General features: G+C 40.4%; 1 protein-coding gene across 1 annotated transcript in view; it reads left to right on the top strand.

Annotated features, from left to right (window-relative positions):
- Positions 1 to 25,884, top strand: part of DNAJC6 (DnaJ heat shock protein family (Hsp40) member C6) — a 51,992-nt gene extending 26,108 nt beyond the window's left edge. Inside the window, exons 11-18 of the mRNA XM_064282098.1 lie at positions 1,015 to 1,449; positions 5,704 to 5,838; positions 12,111 to 12,179; positions 13,719 to 13,838; positions 17,020 to 17,283; positions 19,895 to 20,037; positions 22,891 to 23,067; positions 24,247 to 25,884. Coding sequence (XP_064138168.1) covers positions 1,015 to 1,449; positions 5,704 to 5,838; positions 12,111 to 12,179; positions 13,719 to 13,838; positions 17,020 to 17,283; positions 19,895 to 20,037; positions 22,891 to 23,067; positions 24,247 to 24,348 — 1,445 coding nt within the window. The 3' untranslated portion in view covers positions 24,349 to 25,884. The remainder of the gene's footprint in view (positions 1 to 1,014; positions 1,450 to 5,703; positions 5,839 to 12,110; positions 12,180 to 13,718; positions 13,839 to 17,019; positions 17,284 to 19,894; positions 20,038 to 22,890; positions 23,068 to 24,246) is intronic.
- Positions 25,885 to 26,111: the final 227 nt, after the last annotated feature.

Below are 26,111 nucleotides of genomic sequence, written 5' to 3' on the forward strand. Positions count from 1 at the left end.
CAGTAAAAAGTATAAATGATAACCCTGAGTGAGATAAATGAAGACAATCGTTACTGTCACAGCAGTTCCGGTCAGGTTTCTCTGCCAAACAAGTCTGCGCCAAACTTGGAAAAGCCTTTCCCTATTCAAGGTTTTTACATTTCAGAATTAGGAATAAGGGGGTGCGCATCTGTATGTGATTTGGAATGTGGGTCTGTTTATCCAAGAATAAAACCAAAATAACAAATCTCCATGGGAAGATCTGCTCGAGGAGGGCCTAGAAAGACACTCTCTAGCCTCCTCATTCCTTCCCCAGATGAGGCCTCTTTCCTGAAGCCCATTTTATGTTGAAAGTCTCTCCTTTCAGGTTGGTGTAAGCACCATTCTAAGCAGAACCATTCTCTCTGTTCCCTTAGTGGGTCTGTGGTTCGCTTCTGCTCTAGACTGTGGGAGAAAGGCATTGCTTTTGGCTGCAGTCCACATGAAGAAGTAAAAGTCAGTGAGAGGTATCAGCATAGGACTAGGAGATAACCTTTAGTAAAATTTCACCTTTTCAAAGATCCTGGCTTAGTGCCTGGAAAATAAGACTAGTAATAGTAATAAAGATTTAAGTACTGTTTATCTGACCACTTTACACATATCATCTCATGTAATTCTTACAACAGCCCAACCCTGTGAGTTCGGTAGCATGTATTATCCCCATTTTACTAAGGAGGAAATCAAGGCACAAGTAATGTGCCCAGTGCACAAAGCCATAAATAATGGAGCTAGGATTCAAATCAAGGCCATCTGGCTCCAGAGTTCTAGTTCTTTACCACTATGCTATACCTCCCCTCAGTTGCTCCACAAAGTTGAATATAATTTGGGAGTTCAGTGAAATTTGAAATACATCAGTTCCTTCAATGTAAGGGTCTGAAAGCATTATTTGCTCAGGGGTGAATCCATCTCTCTTATTGGAGTTATGTGCACATAATACAACAAAAACAATGCTATGGTCAGTATCTAACCATTTATTGGCATACTGGCCTTCTTTAGATCAGAAATCAGAGAAGTCGTTCTGTGAGGAGGACCACGCTGCCCTGGTGAATCAGGAAAGTGAGCAGTCGGACGATGAACTTCTGAGTCTTTCTAGTCCACACGGCAATGCCAGTGGTGACAAACATCATGGAGCCAAGAAGCCCAGCAAAAAGCAGCAGGAACCAGCTGCGCCCCCACCCCCCGAGGACGTGGACCTTCTGGGCCTAGAAGGGTCTGCCGTGAGTGAAACCTTCTCTCCGCCAGCGGCCCCTCCCACCAATTCTGAACTGCTGAGTGACCTGTTTGGGGGCGGAGGCATGTCTGGCCCAGCCCAGGCTGCACAGTCAGGGGTGGATGACGTCTTTCATCCTAGTGGACCTACATCCACCCAGACGACACCACGCCGTTCTGCCACCTCCACCTCCGCATCGCCAACTCTAAGAGTGGGAGAAGGTAATTTTTTTCATGTAGCACTGTGTTTCTCAGTGTGGAGTTGTAGCTTTTGGGCAAGGCAGGTAGAATTGAACTTCTGTGTTAGACTTTTCCAGTTTCCACAGGAAGTCCCTTAGAGACCTAAACCTTCATTTAAGTGGTGAATGCAAGAGGAAACAGAAATATTGCCCATTTTGAAAGGACAGTGCAAAAGTGAGTATTTGAGGTCCTTGCCCTTACTTTTAATCTCTTTCAGGACATCAATTCCTGAGCTGCTTTAGTTACTTCTGCTTGGAAACGTAGAGATGAATTTTTATTATTAATAATAGCTAACATTTATGGAGTACTTACTACTTCCCAAACATGGACTTTAAGACTAAATGTGGATTAAATTCTTATAGAAACCCAATGAATAGGTGTTATTATGTATGTATGTAAATTTATACAGCCAGTGTATTAGTTACCTACTTCTGCACTAACAGAAATACCGCAAGTGGGTGGCTTTAAAGAACAGATCTATTTTCTCACAGTTCCGGAGGTTAAAAGTCCAAATCCAGGTCTCAACTGTGTTGATTACTTCTGTGAGCTTTTCTCCTAGCTTCTGCTGTTACCAGTGATTTTTGGTGGGGTTTTCTTGTAGATTGATCTTCACGTGGCGTCTGTCTTCCCCTGTGTGTACATATCTCTGTGTCTTTCTGCTCTTTTTATAACTCAGAAGTGATTAGATTTAAAACTCTGGTGGCACAGTGGTTAAGAGTTTGGCTGTTAACCAAAAGGTTGGGAGTTCAAATCCACCAGCTGCTCCTTGGAAACCGTATGGGGCAGTTCTACTCTGTCCTATAGGGTTGCTACGAGTTGGAATCAGCTCGATGGTAATGGGTTTTTTGTTGTTGTTGTTACTTGGTATGAGCTAATTAGTATAATAAAGAAAACCCTATTCCAAACAGTATTACACTCACAGGTAAGGTTAGGATTCCAACACATATCTTGGAGGACACAATTCAGTCCATGACAGTTAGTAATTGATGGGATCAGGATTCGTGACTAGGCCATTTGACTCATAGAGTCTTCCCTTCAGTTTTCCTGGAATCTTAGTTTTCTGAATACATTTTGGCTACACAGAGAAATATTTGGTTACTTGAAGATATATTTAAGGGACTCATGGCAGCCCAGCTGAGCGGAGCAAAGTTTCAGCCCCATGTTGCTTAGTTTCACTCTGCTATTTGCCACAGACTTAACCCCTTCTGTGACTAGTCATCCACAGATTTTTGACATTTGCAAGGCATAGTTTTTTTTTTTTTTTTAGTAGCTGGATAAGCAAAGATCCTTTACAGCTTCTACAGAACCAGCTTAAACTAGTTAGCCTTGTTGCTGTCACTATTAGCCAAGATGGCATCTTTTTTTTTTTTTTATGGTATCCTCTAGGAAAAAATTTTTTTTCTAAGCCCATCTTTCCCTTCTCAGAAGGCTTAGGGCTGGTCTTCGTTTATGGTAATTTGGCTGTAGGCATTCCTGATGAGATTGGTTCTCAGGATCATAGAATGTAGGCACTAAGGCCCAAGGACCTACAAATAGTAATTGTAGCCAGGGTGTATGTCTTAGTCATCTAGTGCTACTATAACAGAATACCACAAGTGAATGGTTTTAACAAAGAGAAGTTTATTTTCTCAAAGTAAAGTAGGCTGAAAGTCCAAATTCAGGGTGTCAGCTCCAGGGGAAGGCTTCCTCTTCTCTGTCAGCCTTCTCATCAATCATCCCCCAGACTAGGAGCTTCTCTGCACAGGGACCCTGTGTCCAAAGGACATGCTGTGCTCTTGGTCCTGCTTTCTTCGTGGTATGAGTTCCCTTTACACCGGATCAGGGAGGTGACCTGAGTAAGGGTGGTGTTACAATCCCACCCGAATCCCTTTAACATAAAATTACAACCACAGAATGGAGGACAACCACACAATACTGGTAATCATGGCCTAACCAAGTTGACACATATTTTTGGGGGGACACAATTGAATCCATGACAGTGTGAATCCAGGCTCCCTGAATTCCAAGCCAAGGCTACTAACTCACCAAAATGAATAAAAACTTTGTTAGGAAAGAAATCCCCAAGATCCAAGATAGCATAGTACTCCGTGGTCATGTTTTAGGACTATGGACCTGTATGACTCCTGATAATTAAATTTATCAGAGGCCCATGCACATAGTTTTGTTCCCATGTCCGAGCAAGAAGGGGCCTTAAGCACTGGTTTAGTCTGTGCCTTAGTTATAGGTAGTGAAATTGAGGCCTAGATATATTGGTTGATTGTCTGAAGGTACAGCTGATTATCGCAGACCCAAGTCAAGAACTCAATTAGTTCTACTTTCAAGAGTAGAAAGAACACTAGGTCTAGATTCAAAGGCCTGGATTTGAATCCCAGAACCAACATTAACTGTTTAATCTTATTAAAAAACCTTAACCTCTGTAGATGTAAAATGGAACTAATGTCTACCTATTAGCATTATTTTAACGACTAACTTTTGAGCTCTTCTCATGTGATGTTGGGTAGTTCACTTTCAGTTTATGGTAAAATGCCTCTAATTTAACATAACCACTTGCCATTGAGTCAACTCTGAGTCATGGCAACCCTATGTGTGTCAGAGTAGGACTGTGTTCCACAGAATTTTCAGTGGCTGATTTTTCAGAAGTACATTGGCAGGCCTTTCTACTGAGGCACCTCTGGGTAGATTCAAACCATCAAACTTTTGATTAGCAGCTAAATGCCTTAGATGTTTGTACCACCCAGGAACAATTTAAGATAAATTGACGTTAAAAGTGTACCAAGTAATGGTGAGATTTTAGCATCTTCCACTGATTGGCTTCAGTTGGTAAAAACTAGGTGTACAAGGATTTACCCGAAGTTCTCTCACAGTTCCTCTGTAAATCTCAGTGTTCTCATTTTATAGAAGGGATAAAATTTGTGAGTATAAAATGAAGTAAAGAATGTAATTGTGTAGCAGAGTACCTGACACCCAGTCGATACCATTGCTACCACACAAGGCTACAGTGTTGCCCGGTGATATTAGGAGACTATTATTCCAGTGATTGATGGCTGCAAACATGTTAAACCATTTGTCCTACCTGGATTTTAAGAGTTGGATTTATTCATTAACTTATTTTATTCTAGTTGTCTATTCCTAGAATGAGTCAGTCCAACTTTAGGAAGTAATCAGCTCATTAACCACAAAGCTTAGGAAGTGACATCTTGCTATAGGTTGCTAAAGGAGTTTTGTACCTTGCCCAGTAATGAGAAATTAAAGACCAGTTACATACACGCAGCTGTGCAGTGTTTTCTTCACGTTCATTTCACACATGGGAGGCGTGTGATATACCTTTGGAAATATTCCTGGAATTTGGAGTCAGAAGACCTGAGCATGAGTTCCAGACCTATTATTTACTTGGACTTCGGTCTCAGTTTCATCACCTGAAGATAATAATACTGCTTCTGTCTGACAGGGTGATATTGAGGATCAATGGTGGTATTTTTTATGAAAGACAATGTAAACCCTAAGAAACTACACAATATTTGCTATTGTTGCATTGTTACTGGTAACCTTGGCTTCCCACTTTGTTCTAATCTTCTTAGCTCATTCATAAATTTACCCTTATCTAATTTCTAACAAGTGGTTGAAAGGGAGTGTGTTTCAGAAACAACGCTTGAGTGCTGTAGAACATGAGACATGAGAGTCCAGTTTTTGTCGTTATACTCATTTTATTCTCTTTTGACCGTCAAAACAAAGCCTGGTCAGTGTGGTTTCCTATTGTTCATCTTAATACCAGAGCCCCACTGCCTCGTATTTCTCTATTAATTCATTCAACATGTCTTTATTAAACCCCCTCTATGATTTAAGCCTGGTTTTGCCTCTTACTGATTCATCTGTGTTGACTTCATCCCGTTCGCTAGTTTGTAAGCTTGCTTGACCTATTTCATGCTCTTTAGATAACCAAAAGCCAAAGATACCCTTATTCACACAGTCTTTAGGGTTCATTTAACAGATATACTTGGGCTCTTCCTTTGTCCACAAAGATGAGGTGATTCCTGTGTGGTCAGAAATCCTTGGGATCCATTCTTATCCCTGGAGGATGTTTTATGGATAGGTCAGTCCTGTGGAGCATCCGGAGAGGCAGGCGTCATCCTGATTTTTCAAGTGTTTTGCTGAGGGCCTGGCAATAGTGCCAACTCTTTAATATTTATTGAATGAACTCAAAGGATAAAAGAATACATTTTTCCCTTTGTTTTTTAGGTCCTACTTTTGATCCGTTTGGAGCACCTTCAAAACCATCAGGTCAAGATTTGCTAGGTTCTTTTCTGAACACATCCAGTGCATCCAGTGACCCCTTCCTTCAGCCTACACGAAGTCCTTCACCTACAGTTCATGGTAAGGAAGTATTTTATATTGTGTTCAGTAAAACATAGTTTTCTGCAAGGTATCAGTAAATGCTCAGATATAAAACATCCTGTTTATGCTTTTTGGGCAAAAACTACATATTACACCTTTCGTTTGGCAATTTGTTGTTGTTGTTCTTAGGTGCCGTCGAGTTGATTCCGACTCATAGCAACCCTATGCACAACAGAATGAAACGCTGCCCAGTCCTGTGCCATCCTTACAATTGTTGTTATGCTTGAGCTCATTGTTGCAGCCACTGTGTCAGTCCACCTTCTTGAGGGTCTTCCTCTTTTCCGCTGTCCCTGTACTCTGCCAAGCATGATGTCCTTCTCCAGAGACTGATCCCTCCTGACAACATGTCCAAAGTATGTAAGACGCAGTCTCGCCATCCTTGCCTCTAAGGAGCATTCTGGCCGCACTTCTTCCAAGACAGATTTGTTCTTTCTTTTGGCAGTCCGTAGTATATTCAATATTCTTTGCCAACACCACAATTCAAAGGTGTCAACTCTTCTTCGGTCTTCCTTATTCATTATCCAGCTTTCACGCGCATATGATGTGATTGAAAATAGCATGGTTTGAGTCAGGTGCACCTTAGTCTTCAGGGTGACATCTTTGCTCTTCAACACTTTCAAGAGGTCCTTTGCAGCAGATTTGCCCAATGCAATGCATCTTTTGATTTCTTGACTGCTGCTTCCACGGCTGTTGATTATGGATCCAAGTAAAATGAAATCCTTGACAACTTCAATCTTTTCTCCATTTATCATGATGTTGCTCATGGGTCCAGTCATGAGGAGTTTTGTTTTCTTTATGTTGAGGTGTAATCCATACTGAAGGCTGTGGTCTTTGATTTTCATTAGTAAGTGCTTCAAGTCCTCTTCACTTTCAGCAAGCAAGGTTATGTCATCTGCATAACGCAGGTTGTTAATGAGTCTTCCTCCAATCCTGATGCCCCGTTCTTCATATAGTCCAGCTTCTCGTATTATTTACTCAGCATACAGATTGAATAGGTATGGTGAAAGAATACAACCCTGATGCACACCTTTCTTGACTTTAAACCAATCAGTATCCCTTGTCCCATCCGAACAACTGCCTCTTGATCTATGTAAAGGTTCCTCATGAGCACAATTAAGTGTTCTGGAATTCCCATTCTTCACAGTGTTATCCATAGTTTGTTATGATCCACACAGTTGAATGCCTTTGCATAGTCAATAAAACACGGTAAACATCCTTCTGGTATTCTCTGCTTTCAGCCAGGATCCATCTGACATCAGCAATGATATCCCTGGTTCCACGTCCTCTTCAGAAACTGGCCTGAATTTCTGGCAGTTCCCTGTCGATATACTGCTGTAGCCATTTTTGAATGATCTTCAGCAAAATTTTGCTTGTGTGTGATATTAATGATATTGTTCTATAACTTCCACATTCGTTTGGATCACCTTTCTTGGGAATAGGCATAAATATGGATCTCTTCCAGTCAGTTGGCCAGGAAGCTGTCTTCCATATTTCCTGGCATACACGAGTGAGCACCTCCAGCGCTGCATCTGTTTGTTGAAACATCTCAGTTGATATTCCATCAATTCCTGGAGCCTTGTTTTTCACCAATGCCTTCAGAGCAGCTTGGACTTCTTCCTTCAGTACCATCGGTTCCTGATCATGTGCCACCTCTTGAAATGGTTGAATATCAATTAATTCTTTTTGGTATCATGACTCTGTGTATTCCTTCCGTCTTCTTTTGATGCTTCCTGCATCATTTAATATTTTCCCCATGGAATCCTTCACTATTGCAACTCGAGGCTTGAATTTTTTCTTCAGTTCTTTCAGCTTGAGAAACACTGAGCGTGTTCTTCCCTTTTGGTTTTCCATCTCCAGTTCTTTGCACATGTCATAATAATACTTTCCTTTGTCTTCTCGAGAGGCCCTTTGAAATCTTCTGTTCAGTTCTTTCACTTCATCAATTCTTCCTTTTGCTTTAGCTGCTCGACACTCAAGAGCAAGTTTCAGAGTCTCCTCTGACATCCATCTTGGTCTTTTCTTTCTTTCCAGTCCTTTCAATAACCTCTTGATTTCTTCATGGATGATGTCCTTGATGTCATTCCACAACTCGTCTGGTCTTTGGTCACTAGTGTTCAATGCATCAAATCTATTCTTGAGATGGTCTCTAAATTCAGGTGGGATATTTTCTCTCTCGTGGACTCGCTCTGATTTTCTTCAGTTTCAGCTTGGTCTTGCATATGAGCAATTGATGGTCTGTTCCACAGTCGGCCCTTGGCCTTGTTCTGACTGATGATATTGAGCTTTTCCATCATCTCTTTCCACAGATGTAGTCAATTTGATTTCTGTGTGTTCCATGTGGCAAGGTCCATGTGTATAAAAAATATTTAGTCGCCGTTTATGTTGGTGAAAGAAGGTATTTGCAGTGAAGAAGTCATTGGTCTTGCAAAATTCTATCATTCAATCTCTGGCATTGTTTCTATCACCAAGGCCATATTTTCCAACTACTGATCCTTCTCCTTTGTTTCCAACTTCCGCATTCCAGTCCCCAGTAATTATCAATGCATCTTGATTGCATGTTCGGTCAATTTCAGACTGCAGCAGCTGACAAAAATCTTCTTTTCTTCATCTTTGGCCCTAGTGGTTGGTGCGTAAATTTAAATAATATTCGTATTAACTGGTCTTCCTTGTAGGTGTATGGTTCCTATCACTGACAGCGTTGTACTTCAGGATAGATCTTGAAACGTTCTTTTTGATGATGATTGCAACACCATTCCTCTTCGAGCTGTCATTCGCAGCGTAGTACACTATATGATTGTCCGATTCACAATGGCCGATGCCAGTCCATTTCAGCTCTCTAATGCCTAGGATATCGATGTTTATGCATTCTGTTTCATTTTTGACGATTTCCAATTTTCCTAGATTCATACTTCATACATTCCAGGTTCCGATTATTAATGGATGTTTGCAGCTGTTTCTTCTCATTTTGAGTCATGCTACATCAGCAAATGAAGGTCCCGAAAGCTTTACTCCATCCATGTCATTAAGGTCGACTCTACTTTGAGGAGGTATCTCTTCCCCAGTCATCTTTTGAGTGCCTTCCAACCTGGGGGCTCATCTTCCAGCACTATATCGGACAATGTTCTGCTGCTATTCATAAAGTTTTCACTGGCTAATGCTTTTCAGAAGTAGACCGCCAGGTCCTTCTTCCTAGTCTGTCTTAGTCTGGAAGGTCAGCTGGAACCTCTCCTCCATGGGTGACCCTGCTGGTATCTGAATACTGGTGGCATAGCTTCCAGCATCACAGCAACACACAGGCCCCCACAGTATGACAAACTGACAGACACGTGGGGGATTTGGAAATTACCAGTACATAATTAAAGGTTGTGTTGTGTCCATGGAGTTTTCATTGGCTAATTTTTGTAACTAGATTGCCAGGCCTTTCTTCCTAGTTTGCCTTAGTCTGGAAGTTCTGCTGAAACCTGTCCACACGGTCTCCCTGCTTATATTTAAAATACCAGTGGCATAGCTTCCAGCATCATAGAAACACACAAGCCACCACAGTAAGACAAACTGACAGACGGGATGGCGCAGGACTAGGCTATGTTTTGTTATGTTATACCTAAGGTCATCACGAATTGGAGCTGACTCAAAGCAACTAACGATGACAACAAATGAAAAGCTCCAGACAGTCAACGATTACTTTAAACCAAAGATGAGAATGTAAGGGGGCAGGGAAGCTAGATTAATAAAAATGGAACAACCAGCACAGAAATAATGAGGATGTTCACGCGTTGTGAAGAATGTAACCAGCGTCACTGAACAATTTGTGTAGAAATTGTTGATTGGGAACCTAAACTGCTATGTAAACTCACTGAAAACACGAAGAAGTATTATTTTAAAAAATTAAAAAGAAAATAATAAAAGCTCTAGAACGTCTTAAAGGAAAGAAACCTGCTTAACTTTGTTTTACTCAGCTTTCCTAAAACTTTTTGACTGTGGAACTTTTTTTTTTTTTGCATTAGAGTTATGTGCACTGCGACATAAAGCACCCTTATTGTAGAATCTATCATTATTTTATATACCAATAGGAAAAACACTGCCACTTTTAATTGACTGGAAGATGCATCTGATTGAAGAAATATTTGAAATGTGAAAAAATTATATGTCTTAGAATTAATAACATATGATACTAACATTCCACAAAATTCATATTTCTCAGAAAAAAGCTTTGGGATACATCACCCTAATGTATTAGAGCCGTTCTGTCCAACAGCCCCTAACCACATGTGGCTGTTGAGTACTTGAAATGTAGCTAGTCTGATTTGAGATGTAATCTAATTATAAAATACACACCAGGTTTCAAAACTTTGTATGAAAAAGAATATAAAATATTTCGTTATCACATGTTAAAATAATATTTCAGATATATTGGGTTAAATATAGATTATTAAAATTAATTTCACCTGTTTATTCTTACTTTCTTTAATGTAGCTACTAGATAATTAAAAATGACCTATTTGGCCTACATTGTATTTCAATGTTAGAGACTTATGTTGTGTAGAAAGAATAGTAATCACATCTGTTTGTAAGTGCGAAAGCGTTTCATGTATGTACCATATTTTACACAAATAACACACGCCTTCTATGTTTATTTGCCAGCTGCCCCCTCCCCCTGTGAGGTATTTTCATAAGCGCCACTATGCCAGTTTTTTGTTTCACATAGTGTTGTAAAATATTTGCATAGTGTACTTAGGAACATACCTTGCACAGGGAGGGCATGGCTGGCAAACAAACGTAGAAGGTGTGCGTTATCTGTGTAAAATAGGGTAGTACTGATTAAAACTGGAGATCTTCAGTGAAGGAGAAGTGCTTTGAGCTAGAGAATTATAGCTTGTTCCTGACTTTGAAGGCTGTTGAACATCACTGACCTCTACCTAGATGGTGATGCATTAAAAAAAAATTTTTTTTTATTCTTTAGGTGAAGGTTTACAGGCAAATTGGTTTCTCATAAAACAATTAATACGCATATTGTTTCTTGACATTGGTTGCCAACCCTGCAATGTGTCAACACTCTCCCATTCAAGCCCTTGGGTTCCCCATTTCCATTCGTCCAGCTTTCCTGTCCCCTTCTCATCCTTGTCCCTGGTTTGGTGTGTCCGTTTAGTCTTGTGTACTTGGTTGAGCTACGTGTATTATTGTTTGTTTTATGGGCCTGTCTAATCTTTGGCTGAAGGGTGAACCTCAGGAGTGACTTCAGTACAGAGTTAAAGGGTGTTTGGGAGCCATACTCTCAGGATTTGTCCAGTCTCTGTCAGACCAGTAAACCCACCTTTTTTGTGACTTTGAATTTTGTTCTACATTTTTCTCCAGCTCTGTCTAGGACCCTCTATTGTGATCCCTGTCAGAGCAGTCTAGTCATTAGCTTGACTTCACTGCAGCCATGCAAATACAAAAGGAAATGAGTTGTGCAACACTGGGCAAAGTATAACTTGGGTAGAAAAGAGAAATAAGCCCAGAAACAACCTTCATGGATGATTTCCTGGTTTTTAATCCAAATTGTTTGAAGTGGGTCCATAGGACTATGTAAAAGAAATTCACCTCTCACCCATGAGTAGTGTCCACTTAAAAGAGTCTCCTCTTTGGATGTTGGTTACTCAGGGAAGGAAGGATGCAGTGACATAGGCTAAGTCTTTAACTCAAATGTCACCTTTTCAATGGCGTCTGCTCTGCCTGCTCCATTTCAAATCACTACTCATCCATTTGCCCCAAACTACCGACTAACCCCCTCTCCTCTTTCCTTTCCAAGAAATGCCTGTGGTATACTTGTTAATGTCAAGCTCAGGTGAATTGAGTTAAAGTGGTTTTTTCCTCTTATTGTCCATAAGTGTAGAAGCAGGACACGCAAAGATGAATAAGATAGTTCTTGCCTTTGAGGAACTCACAATTTAATGAAAACAGACATATACACAATTATAATTCAAAGTGGATTGAGCACATATTATACGATGGATATGGAGGTAAAAAAATAGGTGAGTCAAAGAAGGAACAGGGACAAATGATATAGTTTCTGCCAAGCCACGTGTGAATACCATGGATGAAGGCACAAAATATCAAGTGTCAAAGAGCGCTGTGGGAACCCAGAGGAAGGAAGGAATCCCTTGGGAGGTCACGCAGGCTTTGTGGAAGAGATGGCATTTTCCTGTATGAACTCAAGAAGGTGGATTCTGAGCTATCTCATTTTTATTCTTTTTTCTTCTCCCCATTTGCAGCTTCTAGTACACCTGCTGTGAACATTCAACCAGATGTTTCAGGAGGCTGGGACTGGCATGCTAAAGCAGGTAAAGATCAGCAGGTTATTTTTTGTACATATTTAACCAATTGCAACAGCATAACCCTTCACACAGTGTGAAGTGAGTACCTACACAGCATCATAGTCCACCCATGGAATTTGTGTTGATTTTTTCTGAAGACTCATTCTGGCCAAGCTTTTCCCATTGTACTTGATTACATGATAGTGTTACATACTATATGTTATTTAACTTTTCTAAGTCCCATTTGCTGAATTTCTGCCTTGATAATAGAATCAGACAGACCTAAGTATATATCTGACCCTACCACTTTTTGACAAGTCCTAGCCTCAGTTCTCTTATCTGTAAATGGGGATAATTATTCTTGTTCCAAATAGTTGTTGAAGTTTAAGTGAAATAACTTATATAAAAGTCTAATATGTAGCAGGTGCTGAGTGAGTATGAACAGTCTTCCTTCTTCAGGGAGTACTTGTTTCAGGGTTGGATTTGTCTGTAACAAATAAGGTCTCTTCCTTCTGGCTACTGTGGCATTTATTGAAAGCTTTTTTGTATGACTGTGTTCCCAACCCTCTGCAAGTTGCATACACACACAGAAACACACATACAGATCCGTACACATGTACACAAACACATACCCAGATCCATACACATGCACACAGATACACACAGATCCATACACACACAGAGAAATATGCAGACACAGATCTGTACACATGCATACAAACACACACACACAGATCTGTACACATGCACACAAACACACACAGATCCGTGCACGTGCATACAAACACACAGGTCCATACACGTGCACGTAAATACACACACAGATCCATACAGATGCACACAGATCCATACACATGTACGCACACACACAGATCTATACACATGCACACAAATACACAGATCCATACACATGCACATAAATACACACACATATCCATACACATGCACAGAAATACACAAAGATACATTCACATGCACACAAACACAGGTCCATACAAACACACATAGAAACAGGCACACCACACACAGATCCATACACATGTGCACAGCACACACATATCCATACAAACACACGCAGATCCATACACATTCACACAGATCCATACAACCACACAGAAACACGCACACACAGATTAATACACTATGTGCTCATCAAAACAACTCTCTGAAGCCATTGATGTTTCTTCTTTTTTACCAATGAGAAAATTTTGACATTCAGGGAAATTAAACAACATCCCCAAGGTCACTCTGCTAGGAAGTGGCAGAGCCAGAATTCAGATCCAGGTCTGATGGCAAAGCCTATAAGAAAGCATGAACTGAGGTAACATGAGAGGTAAACATTGGATATAACAGCTCACAGGTGTGGTCAGGAAACAGCAGGTGTCTTTTCTATGCCTTGTCCCTGCTGCAGGCCATCATTCTCACCCAAGTCAGAGAAACAGGGTCTAGCAACTTCTTACACATCTTTCAACCCTGTCCTGGAGACAAGATGGGCAATAGCTCTGGAATTCTGAATTTTAGCCCTGAACAACTACCTCATTTTCAATGATCTTGTTCCCTTCACAGGAGGTTTTGGAATGGGAAGCAAGTCAGCTGCCACCAGCCCAACAGGATCTTCTCATGGCACTCCCACCCATCAAAATAAACCCCAGACTCTGGATCCTTTTGCCGACCTTGGGGCACTTGGTACAAACTTAGCAGGTTAAGATATAAATAACATTTACTTATGGCTACAAAGCCTCAGATCTAAATCTTTGGTGTCATAGTGAGCTGGTATTTTCACCTAGGACTATGCATCCTTAAGCTATACTCTGAAACCTGAGATTGGTTTAAAAACAAACAAACAAAACAGGCATCAAGTATTGGGTTATAAATAACACTTATTAATCCACTTCTGAATGCCTAATTTTGGACTAGTAAATAGAATAAAGTTAGAGCCTCAAGGAGTATCTGACGACAGAGATTGGCGGCAGCAAAGGTGACATGTACAGAAATGAGAGAGGAGGCTCGTCTGGTAGATTTGGTGTCTGAACAAGGGCTACAAACCAGAAGTTTTTCACTGCTATGCAAGGGTTCTGAGAGTAAAAATTAAACTACCAAAAAATATAGCAGCTATTCAGAAGAGACAAAAGACAGTGTCATTTTTACATTAAACAGTTCTGATACAAACACCAAAACGTTAGTCCCTCCCATAGATAATCTGATTTAATTGGCCTGAGATGTGGGTTGGGTATTTAAAAAAAACAAAAACCTGATTGCCTGGATTTGATTCTGACTCATGGTGACCGCATGTGTTACAGAGTAGAGCTGCTCCATAGGGTTTTTTTGGGTGTAATATTTTTTTAATCTTTATGGAAGCAGATCACCAGGCCTTTCTTCTGCAGTGCTGCGGGTAGGTTCGCACAGCCAACCTTAGGTTAGTAGCTGAGGGCAAACCATTTGTGCCACCCAGGGACTTAAAAGCTCCCCAGGTGATTCTAATATGCAGCCAAGTTGGAGAACCACTGCTTTAGCTTTTAGTAGGGATAGCAGTGGCCTCAGAGTTTGGCTACTGCTTTGTATTTCACTCAGCTCTCTGCATTAACAATAAGAATTGCTTAACATGAGTAAAAGGGTAGATACCAGAAAGTTCTAGCACGCTGTGAGCCCCATGAGAGGAAGGTCAGCCTTTTCACCACTGTATCTGCAGCCTGGGATTTAGAAAATGCCCAAGTGTTTCGTAACAGAATGAATAAATAAAAAAGTGTGGTGACAATATGGAGTTTATTTTAGTTTTTTAGACTTTTCCATATTTATAAAAATTTTAAATAGGAAACATGTATATTCTGTCTGATATTAAAAAATATTAAGCATTCTTAAAAATATAAAATGAGACTCTAATACAGAATGAAAACTCAGTGTTAGGTGTGTTGATGTGCGGTTAGGTGTGTTAGGTGTGTTGGCAGGAGGGCCCAGGGTCACATGGAGAGAGGCGTCATGCTCTGAGTTTCATGCTGAGAGGGGACAATGCCAGGCTTCAAAGTACAAGCCCTGTCATCACCTTGTCCTATTTATTAAGCCCTTATGAGAAAGGCCTGTATGTGATCAACTTCTGAAAAATCATCCGTTTAATACCTTACAAAGCACAATTCTACTCCAACACACCTGGGGTCACCATGAGTTGGAATCAACTTGACAGCAACTGGTTAAGCAGTGATTAGCTGGTTATGACGTAGCAGGCATGTGCTGTGCACGTGAACTTGCATTATTTTATAATATTTAATCCCTCTTAATTCAGCGTTTGTGAAGCACTTTCACAGGGCCGTTGTGTCTTTACAGCAGACTGATGATGTAGGTGTATTTTTATTTCACAGATGAAGAAACTGAGACTCAAAGAGGTGAAGTTTTTTACCCAGTTTCAGAAGAGCAAGGATTCTCTCTAGCTTGTTTTCAGCTATATTCCTAGTGCTGAGCACAGTACCTGGCACAGAGTAGGTGCTCAACAAATTCTGACTGAATGAATATATGAACCAATGAATCGATGCACATGAATGAGTGATAGAGCTGAGACTCAAACTCAGATGGACAAGCCCAGTGGCCATTATACAACATTCCCAGTGGGGAAGAAAAGAGGAGTCCCAGGATCAGAATAGAGAGAAAATATATCTACAGAAGAAAGGGACAGTAAGGGAAGAGTTGTTGTGTAAGGGATTTGTGGAAGGATTAGAGGTCAGCCTAATGAGGGACAGTATAGCAAGTGAGCACGAGATTTGGAGTTAGGGACTCTGTTATCAAGTCCCAGCTCCATTAACTAGCTCTGTGATCACGAGCTTGTCAGTAAACCTTTCTGAGCTTTGGCTTCCTCATCTTTAAAGTGGAGCCAAAAATACTACATACCTCCTAGGGGTGTTGTATAGATGGAAGGCAGCCATGTACATAAACACATTTAGTAAAGTCTAAGGAGCTATATAAATGTTAGTTATTTTATCAGTGCTACTTCGGGCTCGTTGCATGAAAAATCACCTCATTGCCTGAAAGATCACGTCATTTTAGTTTCTTACTTTACCTCTTTAAACATAAGCCACAGTTGGTCTTCAGAATATTTTGGAAATAGCCCAGTGTGTGTTCAGTATGCGCTTAAAAATTAGAAGATTATGAAATCAGGATTCTATTTAAATTGCTGGCATAAAGTAATATCATTTTTTAAAGCTTGAATAAGATCCTTTGTCTTGATCAGTTGTCAGAATATTGGCTGAGTTTGCTGTCTTGCAATAAAATGCAAGAAGTGTGAAATTGAAACCTCCTTGTGAAATTTCAAGACATCTTTATTTACTCTTGAAAGCTAACCATGCTTTTGCTTGTAACAAACAGCAATTAATCCTAATAATTTATGTTTTAAAACCAAAAAACCAGTATTTTAGTGGCCCCTTAATGAATGAACTTACTCTGTTTTATTACCTGTCCTTGTCACTTGGTTGTTTTCTCTCCAGTGAAGTCATAGAATCTGCCGAGAAAGTGGTGGGGAGGAAGGGATGCACAGCGGGAAGAGTCAGGGAGGGTTCCCCTGGCTTGGACTCAGAGACCTGGATTCAAGTCTCACGTCTGCCACATGTGTCTACGAGTCTGAGAACATCAGTTAACTGCTCTGAGCTGCAGTTTGTTCACCTAAAAAAAAAAAAAAAAAGGGATTATTAATACATGCCTAATAATGTCATTGTGGGGATTAAATTGAACAATATATGTTCCTGAAAATTTTTTAACTATTAAGAATGTTAAGTATTCTATCAGCCAAGGCAATTTCCACTAAGTCATTACAAACAATATCTTGGGACACAAGAGTTAGAGGCCGCTCAAATAGTATTACCGCCTTTCTCTCTTTTTTTTGTAGGTAGTTCTTCATTTGCCAGTAAACCCACCACACCAACTGGATTGGGTGGAGGATTTCCGCCTCTTAGCTCACCACAGAAGGCATCTCCCCAGCCTATGGGTGCAGGGTGGCAGCAGGGTGGTGGCTATAGCTGGCAGCAGTCACAGTCCAAGCCACAGCCCAGCATGCCCCACTCATCACCACAGAACCGACCCAACTACAATGTGAGCTTCTCGGCCATGCCTGGGGGCCAGAATGAACGTGGGAAAGGAGCAACTAATTTGGGTAAGGGTGATGGCATGGGGCTTGGCTATAGGGTGGGCTTGTCTGTATTGTCCTACTGCCTGCATATTTATGTCTGAGGAAGGAGACCGAGAACAATTCTGGTAGTGTTTGAGACATTCTTATAGGGTCGCTATGAGTCAGAATTGACTTGACAGCAAGGGGTTTGGTTTGGTTTTTGCTATAGTTGTAGAAACACAACATGGTCCTCAGTCCCAATGCTTGGCATAGAGTACCTTGGGTATCCAAACTCCTAACACTTATCCTTTTCATAGTTGCTGGCCCACTTGTCTGTTTCTCTCCACACTGAGACCAGATGGAGGGCAGGGACTGTCTTATTCACCACATTGTCATTAGCACCTAGCATGGTGCTTGGCACATAGTAGGCACTAGATGGATATGGAATGGATACGAGTGGATGAATCTTGGGGCTGTTATTCTTCTGGAGAAAGATTTGAAACCTTTCAAGCACCGTATTCAGATTTGCCCTTGGATAGTAATTGGAGGACTGTATGTGTCTTGGACATTTGGTTCTTCTTATGCTCTGGTTTTGGAAACCCTGGTGGCTTAGTGGGTAAGAGATACGGTTGCTAACCAAAAGGTCAGCAGTTCAAATCTACCAGGTACTGCTTGGAAACCCTATGGGTCAGTTCTACCCTGTCCTTTAGGGTCGCTATGAGTTGGAATTGACTCAACGGCAACGCGTTTCAACAGGTATGCTCTGGTTTGTGGATGTTCCTGAGATCAGCAGGACACCTGTGATGAGTTTTTCCTCTCTTCTGAGAGCAGAGTTAAAGAGCACAAAGTGGGCTAACAACTAGGGCTGATGAATACTCTGGATGAGATTCCCGACAATGGGTAGAAAGAAATATGTTTTGTATAGCAGCCATGGTTAAATTCGCCTTTGTTAAAAGCCCTATTATGATGCATTGTACATTTCAATTGATTTGACCATCCCCTAGAAAGAAGTGAGGAGGGAGTAGCCTTTCTCTCTGTGGAAGATGGAAAAGGCAGTTCTACTCTTCCCAGTAGTTGTAGGGACTGTGTGTTGAGTGTTTGCTGTGTGCCCGCTGCTATTGTAAGCACTTTTCATGTAATGTTTCATATAATATTCAAAACAACCCCAGGTTGTGGGGCGAGGAATCTGTGGTACAGATGGATAAAGTAATTTCCTAAGTTCATAAAGCTTGCAAGTGACAGAATGGGATTTGATCCTAGGCAGTTTGGTTCGAGGAGCCCTGCTGTTTGTTCTTTGTCTATTTTAAAATTGTTATATATAGCATTTACCAATTCAACATTTTTCAGGTGTACAACTTAGTAATACCAGTTATGTTATTCTTGTTGTGCAATCATTACCCTTAATTGATGCCAAATTTCCCAACGCCATTATCAGAAACTCCCTCCTTCCCAAACACTGGCTCTCCCTCAGAACCACTGTTCTTAGCCACCACACTCTACTGGCTGTGACGCAGGTGTCATCCTTGCCTTCTCACAGTACTAACATGATGGGAATTCTTTTGTTGGGAACATGTAATATCACATTGTTCTTTGGTTAGCAGGAGAGATTCCTTGTACAATCCCATACAGTCATGTGGCTTCCTCTCCATTTCTGTTTTTGGTGAATGTGGGATGCGTGCCCTCGGTCAGGAGACATTTACAGAGCATCTTCAGCGTTGGGGATACAGCAGTGAACAAGACGGACAAAATCCCTAGCCTTGTAGTACTTAGATTTTAATGTGTGCATGTGTGAGCGAGCGTCCAGAAAGTCATATGATTTAGAGATGGCCAGTGGATATTCCAACTTTGCTTGATTGGCATTGGTTGCATGGAATGCTGTGTTTTAACTCTGTTTTGCTTTAATTTAACAAACATTTAAATAGCCAGGCACCATTCTAAACACCTTAAAACATTAACCCATTAATTCTTACAACAACTCTATGGGGTAGGTAATATTATTAGCATTGTCCCTGTTTTACAGATGAGGAAATTGAGGCACAGAGATGATAAGTAACTTGCCCAAAGCCCCATCACTAATAAACGGCAGAGCTAGAATTCTAACTCAGGGAGTCTGGCTTCAGCGTCTTTGCTCTTTGCCACCATGCTAGGCTGCCCCTCCAAACAAGTTGAGGAAGACTGTGAGGCTACAACCAGACTCAGAGCACTATGAGTGACTAAAATTGTCAGCTGGGTGTGAGCAGTGGTGGCATGTGTATCCAGTATTTGCTTCCCCTTGATTTCAAGTGAAAAACACAGTCCTAGTCCCATTGCTGCTACTAACTAGTTGTATGACCTGGGGAAATTGTGGGTATCCTCAGCTATAAAAGGTGGTACAGCAGAAAGGGAACTAGATTTAGTCTAACTATCCAGCCCCAAATCTTAGTGTTGCCATGGCCATGTTATATGAGTCTGTACTGGTCTCTTAAGTTCTTCAAGCTTCATTTTCCTCATCTGTAAAATGGGCATGACAGTCTCTTACCCTACTGACAGTGTTAAGTGTGAAGATTAAGGGGTTTAATGTATGTGAAAGAAATTTGAAAACTTCAAGTGTTTTGAGATAAGACAATATCATGTTTAAAAGTAAAACCTATAATGATTTTCAAAAATCATATTGCAGAAGGGAAACAAAAAGCAGCTGACTTTGAAGACCTGCTCTCTGGTCAAGGCTTTAATGCACACAAAGACAAAAAGGGGCCTCGAACAATAGCTGAGATGAGAAAGGAGGAAATGGCTAAGGAAATGGATCCTGAGAAATTAAAGGTGAGTCAAGCCCTCACCCAGTGTGATCATCCTGTATGACAAGGTCATGTGCATGGAGCCATCAGTGTGGAAACTAACGTGTAGAAGGCACCGTGGTAGATTTCTGGTGACCACGGTATTTCAGTTGGTCCCCAGAGCTGTGATCTGAGTACAGCCTTACCCTTTAATACAGCAGAGTAGCTTTGGGGAGGGTTGCATATGCTGTTTAACTTCTTTCATAAAATACATTTTATACCGGGATGTGGTAACACAGATTTCCTTTGTTTATTGAAATGTTCAAATGGGAGATAACACTCTTTAAGAGGTGATTTCCTTATTCAGATGGTATTCAGATTCTAAAGATAGCTGACTAGTTGGTAGGAAGAAGGATGCATTATTTATGCTGTCTCTTTCTGCCTTAAGAGCTTTATATCAGAGCAGATTGGCTGAAGCCCACATTTTTGTTGTTGTTGTTGATAGAGAAATGTTTATTTGTACGTAGGAATCACCAACTTGTGTGACATTAGATCTGCTGGTATGGGGAAGTGGAGGCAGGAGAGGCTAAGGGGAGATATGGATCAGGGTTTCCCCAGTGCCTCTCTTCACTTTGAACCAGAGAACTTCCACTTTTATCTTTTTTTTCGTTCTAGAAGTCTACGTAATATTTCATTTGGAGAAAAAAATGTTTCTCATTGTTTGCAAACCTGTGAATTTAACCCACTTACTTCAAAGATGAGTAGTAAATGGCTGTTAATTCATAGATAAGGACATTTTGCAGCCAGGTGGACACAGGTTAGCTTGGAAAGAGAAGGGCAGTTCTGTTGATGAACAGTGTGAGTTTGCAAAGATCAAGAGAGTTAGAATGCTCTTCACAGATGGGGAGGTTGGTCCCTGTGTGATGAAGTACTAGATATGCTGGCACTATAACAAACTGGAAGATTGAGGATCTGTTCCTGCATTAAAAAAAAAAAAAAAAAAAAATTTTTTTTTTTAAGCAGCTCCAAAACCAGGACTAGCAAAGCATTGAATATGACACATTTTTAAAAATATATAAATATATATATATAAAAACACATTGCTGTCACGTTTATTCTAACTTAATAGCGATCCTATAGAACAGAGTAGAACTGCCCCATAGGGTTTGCAAGGAGCACCTGGTGGATTCAAACTGCTGACCTTTCGGTTAGCAGCTGAGCTCTTACCCACTGTGCCACCAGGACTCCAAATATATATATATTTGAAGAATATATTTTTTAAAAACTACTATTTTTCTCCATAATTTCCAGAGAGATTCAAACATCTGTTGTAGGCATCTGGATTCTTTGGTGTTTTTGAGTACTGTGGGGGACCTTCATTTACATTTGCTTTTCCTGTCACACAAGGTCACAATTTTTCTATTGCCTTGCAAAACTTCACTTTCCATCTATATAACCTTTGCTGCCTGAAGACATTCCTTAGGTAAACTCTAACAGTTTGGCAGTTCTTTTCTATAAAAGAAGGTTGTTTGTTTCTTTTAAACCATGCTTGATTATCTAACAGGTAAAGAGTACTTATTATATGCAGGAGAGTAGCCATCATTAACCATTTCTAAACTATTCATTCAATAACAGGTACTCATTTAACTACTGTTACGTGCTAAGTGCTGGTTCTTTGTTGCAAACCCTTCAGTCACCTCATTTGTTCAAACTATGAGTGTTTATATTTTGAATGTTGTTGTTGTCTTATGCCATTGAGTCAATTCTGACTCCTGGTGACCCCATATGACAGAGCAGAGCTGCTCCGTAGGGTTTTCTTGGCTGTCATCTTAACAGAAGCAGATCACCAGGCCTTTTCTTCTGTGGAGCCACTGTATGAGTATGAGCCACCAACCTTTGGCTTACCAGCTGAGTACAGTTCGTGCCACCCAGGGACCTATGAATGACTTTAATGAATGAATGCATTTAACCAATATTTTTAGCCCCTCTCTATGCCAGGCGTATTGTTTGGTTCCTGAGATACAATGATATGTAAGAAACGGTACCTTTCCTCAAGGAGCTCTGCCTAATGGCAGGGCAAGACAAACACACAGATAATCGCAATAAAATGCAACACATATTATGATAGAAACGTGTATAAGGTAGAGTAACCCAGAGAACTTATTGTTTTTTCAAGAAATATTCATTGAGTGTGTCTGTGCATCAGGCACTGTACTACCCATTGTTGTTGAGTCAGTTCCAACTCATAGTGACCCTATAGGACAGAGTAAAACTGCCCCATAGGGTTGCCACGGCGTGGTTGGTGGATTCAAACTGCTGAACTTTTGGTTAGTAGCCCAAGCTCTTAAGTACTGCACCACCAGGGCTCCACTAGATAGCAGGAAACAAAACAGATATGGTATGTGCCCTCATGGAATTTATACTTTAGGAGGGAGTAATTAACTTTGGAAGGAGCCCTGGTGGCTTAGTGGTTAAGTACTTGGCTGCTAACTGAAAGGTCAGCAGTTTGAACCCACCGGCTGCTCCAGGGGAGAAAGATGTGGGAATCTGCAGTTCGGTTCTGTCTTAGAGGGTTGCTATGAGTCGGAATCTACCTGAGGGCAATGGGTTTGATTTTGGTTAATTAACTCGGGGGGCCAGGGAGGAGGAAATTCAAACTGTCAAAGGCTAAAGGTATGAAATTCTTGAGCAAGCATATGAAGGATTATGGTGAATTAACCAGATCAGCATGGCAGGAGGTGTAAGGTGGAAAAGCATTCTAGGTAGAGGGAACAGTTTAAAGTATGCCGGAAGCCCAAGTACTTTAATGTCACTGGAGCAGAAGGAGTCTCCAGAGTCCCAGTGGAGACCTTCTGGACTAGAAAGCATTTGAATTTCTGAATTCCCCCTGCACTCACAGATTCTGGAATGGATTGAAGGCAAAGAAAGAAACATCAGAGCACTTCTCTCTACAATGCACACCGTGCTGTGGGCTGGGGAGACCAAGTGGAAGCCAGTTGGCATGGCAGACCTGGTAACGCCAGAGCAGGTGAAGAAGGTGTACAGGAAGGCTGTCCTGGTGGTACACCCGGATAAAGTGAGTGTAACCTGGCATGTTGTATTATTCGTCCTGTCTTAATTTCGTTTATTTTATGAACATCATACTTTCAGTATGCTGGTTGTCTAAGACATTTAATTAATATAAAAATCCATTAGGTAAAACTGGATATTTAAACAAATAGTTATACTTCACGAAGTGGGTAAAAATAAATCAAACTATTACAAATGACAGAACGGGAGCTTTACTTAGGTGTTAGATTCACTAGTGACCAAATTTTCAGGGCTCAGATGTCAGTTGTGTCCTAGCCTCTTATAGTGATAAGGATAAGCTAAGAGCTGGACAGAAGAAAGCTCTTCTGCTTGGAGATAAAGCAGCATATGCAGCCAGGATTGTAGTAATAGAGGCTTAGAATGCATTTGTGAAAACTGGAGAGAGACAATAGAATATTCAAAATGGAACAAATTAATCGCTATGCTAATTATACCAGTTTATGTTTTCCTCGAACTGTATACACATGTAAGTGATGTATATTGTCAGAAACTTCAAATACCTCGTGGCTGAGTTGAAAAACTATGAAAGTTCAAACTATGTGTAATACATAGAAACATCCCAGACAGAAGTGAGTCATCTTGCTGTCATATGGACTATACCTGAGGCTGTGATTGAAGTGCCGCTTGGGAACACATGCTTGAATTTGATTTTCATCTTTTTTTTTTTACTTTTTGTGACTAGTCTGAATAGAAGGATTAATGAGAAATGACTTTACTACATGAGTTTTGATGACTCAAAAGAGAAAAAGGAATGGGAGCCCAGAAAAATCCCAAAACTATTATGGGTCTCAAAGAACTTACTTCTTTTAGAAATGAGAAAAATGGGAGTTTAGAAATACAATCAATTGGAGATAGGCTGCCAGGAACCCTTATCATGTCGGTAGCTACTTCTGGAGAATGAAGATGCATATTTGGTACCCACCAGGAGTCCTCTGTTTTGTATTCCTCAACTTATCACCACCATGGGTGAATTTCTAGTGGGGTATGTTCTGGGGAGGTCATAGTCATTAAAAAAAAAAAAAAAATTAGGCTCACATAAATTGTGAAAAGAGGAATGGCCTGATTAAAAAATTCAATTACTCAGAGCTCATACATTAGCAGTAAAAAATTGAATATAAATAAATATTGGTCTGTGGCATCTAACATGTCTTTGTTCTTTCTGTAGGCTACTGGGCAACCCTACGAACAATATGCAAAGATGATTTTCATGGAACTGAATGACGCCTGGTCTGAATTCGAAAATCAAGGCCAAAAGCCCTTGTATTAATTATTGAGCTTTCCCATCTCTGCTGCAGACCTGTGCTAATGCTTAGTGTGTGTCACAATTGAGGTGTTCGCCATGAACCAAAAATTCCAGTAACACATTTCCCATACTAAACTGTTAAATTATTCGTGAATTAATTCCTTGTTGGTAAGGAATGTGGATGTTTGGTTGCTCGAAGCCCCCAGCATAAAATGTCCAGAGCATGAGAGGAACTTTTAGTGAGATGACCTTGAAGAGTTATAGCATTCCAGCCTGCCCTCTGGGGAGCCTACTCAGCATTTTGCCGGAGAGAAATGGAAATAGAGGACACAAAAGGCATAAGAGCCATCTCATTGAGGATAAGATTAAACAAAGGAAGTTAAGATAATAGAATTACATGATGCTTTTAAATAATGGTTTTTAGATTTTCTTGAAAAGATGTAATTTGAGCAATGGCTACAGAGACTTGAGGAACACAACCAGCAGGTTTTTCTGTTTTGTTTGTTTGTTTGTTTTTAATGGAAATTTACTACGGCCTTTAGTATACTGTACACTTCTTTTGGTCAAGAGGACTAACAAATGTAAAAGAACCGGAATTGTGGGAAGTGATTATACAACAATCCATTGATTACCATTGTCTGTTCCTGGGTAAATGAAAAATTAGTGAAAACATTCGCTAAAGAAAATAGGAACTCTTCAAATGTCAAAATATTTATTCCTTGTCAAAGGGTTGGGCTACTACCTTCCATTCCCTTCAGAAGACTGTGGTTGATTAAAGAAAAAAAAAGTCTTAATAGCATAACAACTCTAAACTCAACTTGAAAGAAACTTCTAATTTTGCCGTCAGGCTTGATGCTCTTCTTTTGCTTAGCCAACAATGTTCTTAGCTGGAAACAGGTTGGGAAGCAGTTTGGCCCATTCACAATTTATCAGGACTGATGTCCAATATGGACTCAGTATTCTCATGGCTTGTGAGTGGTTACGGTAAGAGAATCGAAGAAGACAACGCCGAACACCTGGCCTGAGAAATGCGCAGTTGCGTGAGAGCTGTGCTCACCTTCAGACCAGCTCAGATGTCTTGTCAGTATTTTGCTTTGAGGAACCAGGTTCCATACCCAACTCCACCTGGTGAATCTGGACCACTTGGATTAATAAGCAGGGTTTATTATTTTAAAAGTAGTTGGAGGTTCAAAGGAACAACATTCACACAGGGACATCTGTGAGAGCAAAGCAAGAATGAAACCCTTCCAGACCTTAGACCGGCTGGATTTCAGTGTTTTGGCTGTTTGTCATTCTGAGTGCTAAGCAGTTTGTATCCTGTGACCCTAGTGTGTCAGTTTTGGGGTTCACATACATAGTGTGCATATTATACATATGCAAAGCAAATGGGCAAAAAGATTTCCATGCTAATCTTAAAGGTTTATACTCAATATTGTGAAAAGCTTTCCAAAGTTGTTTTTAAACGACAATCATTTTTTGTTTCTATTCTAATTTTCTTGTGGCAAACTGTACCAGAAAAGCAGCATGTCAAAAATTATTTATGTTCTACATAGAACTCTTTCTTTTTTTTTTTTTGTTATAAAGGTCTATTATTTATTTTACCTTTCACTGACAATGTGAAACTCACAGAAAATGTTCTCTTAAAATATATACAGCTGTAAACTGTTGAAGATAACCATAACAACTAGGTATTATTTATTAATGTAGTATGATATAATGTCTGATCCAGTACGTGCTTGTCTTATTTAAAATTGGAATGTGAGACATGTTGCTGTGACCTTTTTTTT

The sequence above is a fragment of the Loxodonta africana genome, chromosome 3, assembly GCF_030014295.1.
Source record: "Loxodonta africana isolate mLoxAfr1 chromosome 3, mLoxAfr1.hap2, whole genome shotgun sequence".
NCBI classification, from domain to species: Eukaryota; Metazoa; Chordata; class Mammalia; order Proboscidea; family Elephantidae; genus Loxodonta; species Loxodonta africana.